Raw genomic sequence first — 3,921 nt, 5'->3', positions numbered from 1 at the left:
CTCTTTAGTGCCGGTTCGCCAACCGGCACTAAAGCCCGGTTCTGCACTAGTGGTACAAAGGCCACGTGTAATTCATATCTACTCGATATTAGTATATTTCAGTCATTAAAAAAGTAGTACAGTTTGGACGACTACGTCACAAGTGTTTGATGATTTTAGGTTCTCGCTCGTTAAGGTGGCAGCTTTGATGTGACTCTTTTGATACCGAGAAGTTAGCTGGGCATGTGTAGGTGTAGGTCTAGTCATCGATATGCGGTTGTCATTGCTAAAATTATCGAGAGTGATGTGCAAGCGAGACTTCCCTACACGATCCTTGCACAACACTAACATGGATGATACAGATTGAAAACAAAAAGAAAATCAACAGCTCATCTGAAATGTCGTCCAAGGATCGTGCATTTTTTTGTCGTCCATGCAGCATCACTCAAAAAATATTGTTGACAATCATCTCTGGTAAGCTTTGCATAATTGCGTTCGAGCGGTGATTTACTCATCTACTCCCTCTGTCCCAAAATATAAGAACGTTTTTAACGCTAATTCGTCTCTGTACATGCGGCTACGCGAGGACGTTATCCGCACCACTGGCAGCCCACGCGATTCGTGCTAACTCCAATACGACGTGCGCGTATAAACTCAGCCGGGCAGCGTACAACATCTTGTATACCGCGCGTATTCTTCTCTGCCTTCATTCAAGGCCCACATGCCATCTGGTGTTGATAACGGGTACCTGCAACAAGCGTCAGCGACCGGCGCCACGACATTTACTGACCTGTAGCCACAACGGATACATGCACCAGGCGGGACTTAGGTGGTGTTGGCCATGCTTCAGTCTCAACAGCTACCCGAGCGACGCTCCTCTCTGCCTTTTTAAATGCCATCCCTCCTTGCTTCGGATGGCCATTCCAAGCAGCTCCCCTTCTCCATTGCTCTCACATTAGCCGCGCTTCCCAAGCATGTGTTCGTCCGCGTCCCGTAGTAGTTCAACACCACCTACGTCTCACCACACGAGCAATCAGATGCCTCCGCTCCCTCTCATCCGTTGCCCCGAATGCAACGCCGGCTACGTCGTCTGGTTTGTCTCCGGTACAGAACTTAACCCAGGGAGGCACTTCTACAAGTGTGAACGGAATGAGGTAAGTTTTCCGAGACCTTCTCATTCCACCTTCTCCGCGGCATTCTAATCTTTGTTCATGGTGCAGCACGGAGGTTGCAGGTTCTGGAAGTGGGAGAACAAGTACATACAGTACTTGAGCGAGCGATGGGGACATCTGATCTCGCACGCGAGCATCCATCGCCACGTCGCACTGCTCGAGCAGAACCAAGCATTCTTGAAGAAGATTTTCATGCTGTGCCTCGCGAATTTGGTGGTCATGGTCACTATCTCCATCCACAAGTTATGAAGTATCATCCGCCCTGCGCACGGACATGGGCACGGCTAGCGCACTGCTGTAGTATCAAATTTAGTGTATCCGTTACGCGTAGGTACTGCCGTTTCTTTTTGTATGTTCTAGTATCCCATGCGTATGTGCATGTATAGGTTACAACGTTTTAGCGAGCCCATGCAGGCCGCGAGTGGGTGCGTAACCAAATTATCTGGATGGCGTATTGAGTGGGGCACCCACCGTAATTAAACATGTCTCAAATCAGGAAACAGATCCATTGCGAGATCAGATGCATTGTTATTTACCTGTCAAAATGGTAATTGGTCTTTTTCCTCCCATCATCTTAACAAACTCATCAAAAATCCATTTGAAGGTGTCGACCGTCTCGTCTCGCATGAGCACACCAGCATACAACACACTTTGAAAGTGGTTATTCACGCCAACAAAAATACCGAATGGCATATCGTACAAATTAGTCTTGTATGTGGTGTCGAACGTCACCACATCGCCAAAATGGTGGTACTGCTTTTTGCTACGCCCATTCGTCCACATGAGAGTGCGTATTCTACTTTCTTCATCCACCTGAAAATTGTAGGTGAACTCGCTGTCTTGTACTTTCATCTCTGAAAAAATTGCCATCGTCTTCCGTACATCGTCGTCGGCCTGCTCCCTGCTCAGCTTGCCACACAGTGTCCTCAGGCACCTTTTGGTGAATGGCACATTTTCAACCCTCCCAAAAAAAGTTGCAAGAATGCTGTAAACTTTGCTCAGGTTCACATTGTTCTCTCTAAGCTGAGATACTAGCTCTCTTGTATATTTGTCAATATGCCTATGCGAAGGGAAATGCAGCTTCTCAGCACATGTGTTTAACATCTGGTGATTGTGGTTTGACCTGAATTCGTTGATGTACCATCCATTGTCCTCTGTCCGCAAAAGTCTTATGATAGCTTGGCATTGACAACGTGATGATGTTGAGTTCGCCTCTTTTGGCTTGCCTTGTTTCGTAACGAAGATTAAAAATTGTAAACATCAAAGAGCACGAATCAATTAAATGGTGGTTACCCACCGAGCAGCAACACACGAACTCCTGCATGCATCTCGTGCCTTTTACATTGGTTCTGCTCTTTGCGTATCTGATGCCAAACCCTGTCTCCCAGGAATAAAGATTGTAAAAATCGTAGGCCTCGTTTATAGAATCGAACGTCAGTCCAACTGATGGCGTCACTACGGTGTCTGTTTTCCTTTCAGCAAATCCCGTCAGTGTTGTTTCCAGGGCTGTCACCCTGTCAGCACTTGTTGCTCTCTCGTCTGGCACTGCAACCCTCCTGTTCCTGAAACCAGCAAAGAAAACGAGACCGTGTATGATTAATCAGAGTGACTTGGACGCAGTTGATAACTTCTGGTAGCAAGTAATTACCTTGTAACCCACCCGACTTTGTCATCAAGGGCCGCATATCTATTATCCATCCTCGAAGCCCTATTCTCGTCTAGATCCGTGGTGTCTGTTTCTGTCCTAACGTCGACAGAATCCAACAAATCAGCGAATCCGCCGCTGGGGTCGTCCTCGACAACCTCTCATAGGACGCTCAGCCTCTCCGAATCGATGCCAAAAACAGCGGAATCAGGGTAGTTAGAAATGCCCCACGAGGAGACAGATCCGTTCCTTTCCGCCACAAACGCAGACATGCTATATAAGGAGGGCGCGGGGGAGATCTGTTAGAGGGCGTCTAATACTATCTTCCAGCTAAAACAAAGTCAATTCATATGGATCCTCACGGACTAACCTGGATTCCCCTGCTTCAGCTGAAGCCATGCCCTCTGCTCCGCTTGCGGCCCTGTGAGCGTGAGGCTTCAAGAAGATGTACAGTGCCGCACCGGTGGAAGCGTTAGCATGCGTGCAAAATGACGACGCGCCCAACGTCAGGGCAGTTATTACCCCAGTGCCGCACCGGTGTATCCGCAAAAGGACAAACGCGTATTTGTATGAAAATAAATGCTTGTGGCCCTCTTACCAGGATGTATAGCCGGCGTATTCACAGACAAAAAAAGCAAAACACTGTGCGGTATTTGCGCAGGGGGGGGTGGCGCTAATTTAACTGCGAATCACGGCGCGTTGCGGACGCACGAGATAAAGACCTCGCGTGGGGGCATGTCCTGAAAATTCGCGTCCCGTTTTTAACACTAGCTTAGTGTCAAAAAAATTCTTATATTTTGAGACGGAGGGAGTATGTTGTATTTCTTTCTTTCGATGTATCTAGTTCTGTTTCATGTTTATTCACTTGATCAATTAGGATCCTGTGATGCTGACTTTAACCTATCAGTCTATCACCCAACACCCATCGTCCCTCTCATGGATGCTCTTCTAGTTAATTCGTGTTTCCCGAGTGTCATGCATATGCATGGTACGTACGGTACATGAGTAACAAGTGTGTATGCGCAAGAGGCCGACACACATGAATTTCTGATGGACCCATGCACGCATCGTTATCGATCACATGCTACCACATGCATGATGCATCGTGTTGATGACGCAAGGGAC

At 47.6% G+C, this 3,921-nt stretch overlaps 1 protein-coding gene and 1 long non-coding RNA gene across 2 annotated transcripts; one reads left to right on the top strand and one right to left on the bottom strand.

The window, feature by feature from the left end:
• Nucleotides 1-884: 884 nt before the first annotated feature.
• Nucleotides 885-1,690, top strand: LOC119324708. The gene is made up of 2 exons (XM_037598480.1): nt 885-1,133; nt 1,200-1,690. Exons 1-2 carry the CDS (start codon nt 954-956, stop codon nt 1,398-1,400), a joined length of 381 nt encoding a protein of 126 aa, XP_037454377.1. The 5' UTR covers nt 885-953; the 3' UTR covers nt 1,401-1,690.
• A 965-nt stretch (nt 1,691-2,655) lies between these two features.
• On the bottom strand, nt 2,656-3,291 carry LOC119323517. The gene is made up of 3 exons (XR_005156358.1): nt 3,167-3,291; nt 2,800-3,069; nt 2,656-2,713 (listed from the first exon to the last, which is right to left on the bottom strand). It is a non-coding gene; the product is annotated as an uncharacterized LOC119323517 (long non-coding RNA).
• Between the last annotated feature and the right edge of the window lie 630 nt (nt 3,292-3,921).

This window comes from Triticum dicoccoides, chromosome 6B (assembly GCF_002162155.2).
Source record: "Triticum dicoccoides isolate Atlit2015 ecotype Zavitan chromosome 6B, WEW_v2.0, whole genome shotgun sequence".
Taxonomy (NCBI): domain Eukaryota; kingdom Viridiplantae; phylum Streptophyta; class Magnoliopsida; order Poales; family Poaceae; genus Triticum; species Triticum dicoccoides.
Note: the sequence above shows the minus strand (reverse complement) of the source record. Positions and strands in the feature narration are given on the sequence as shown.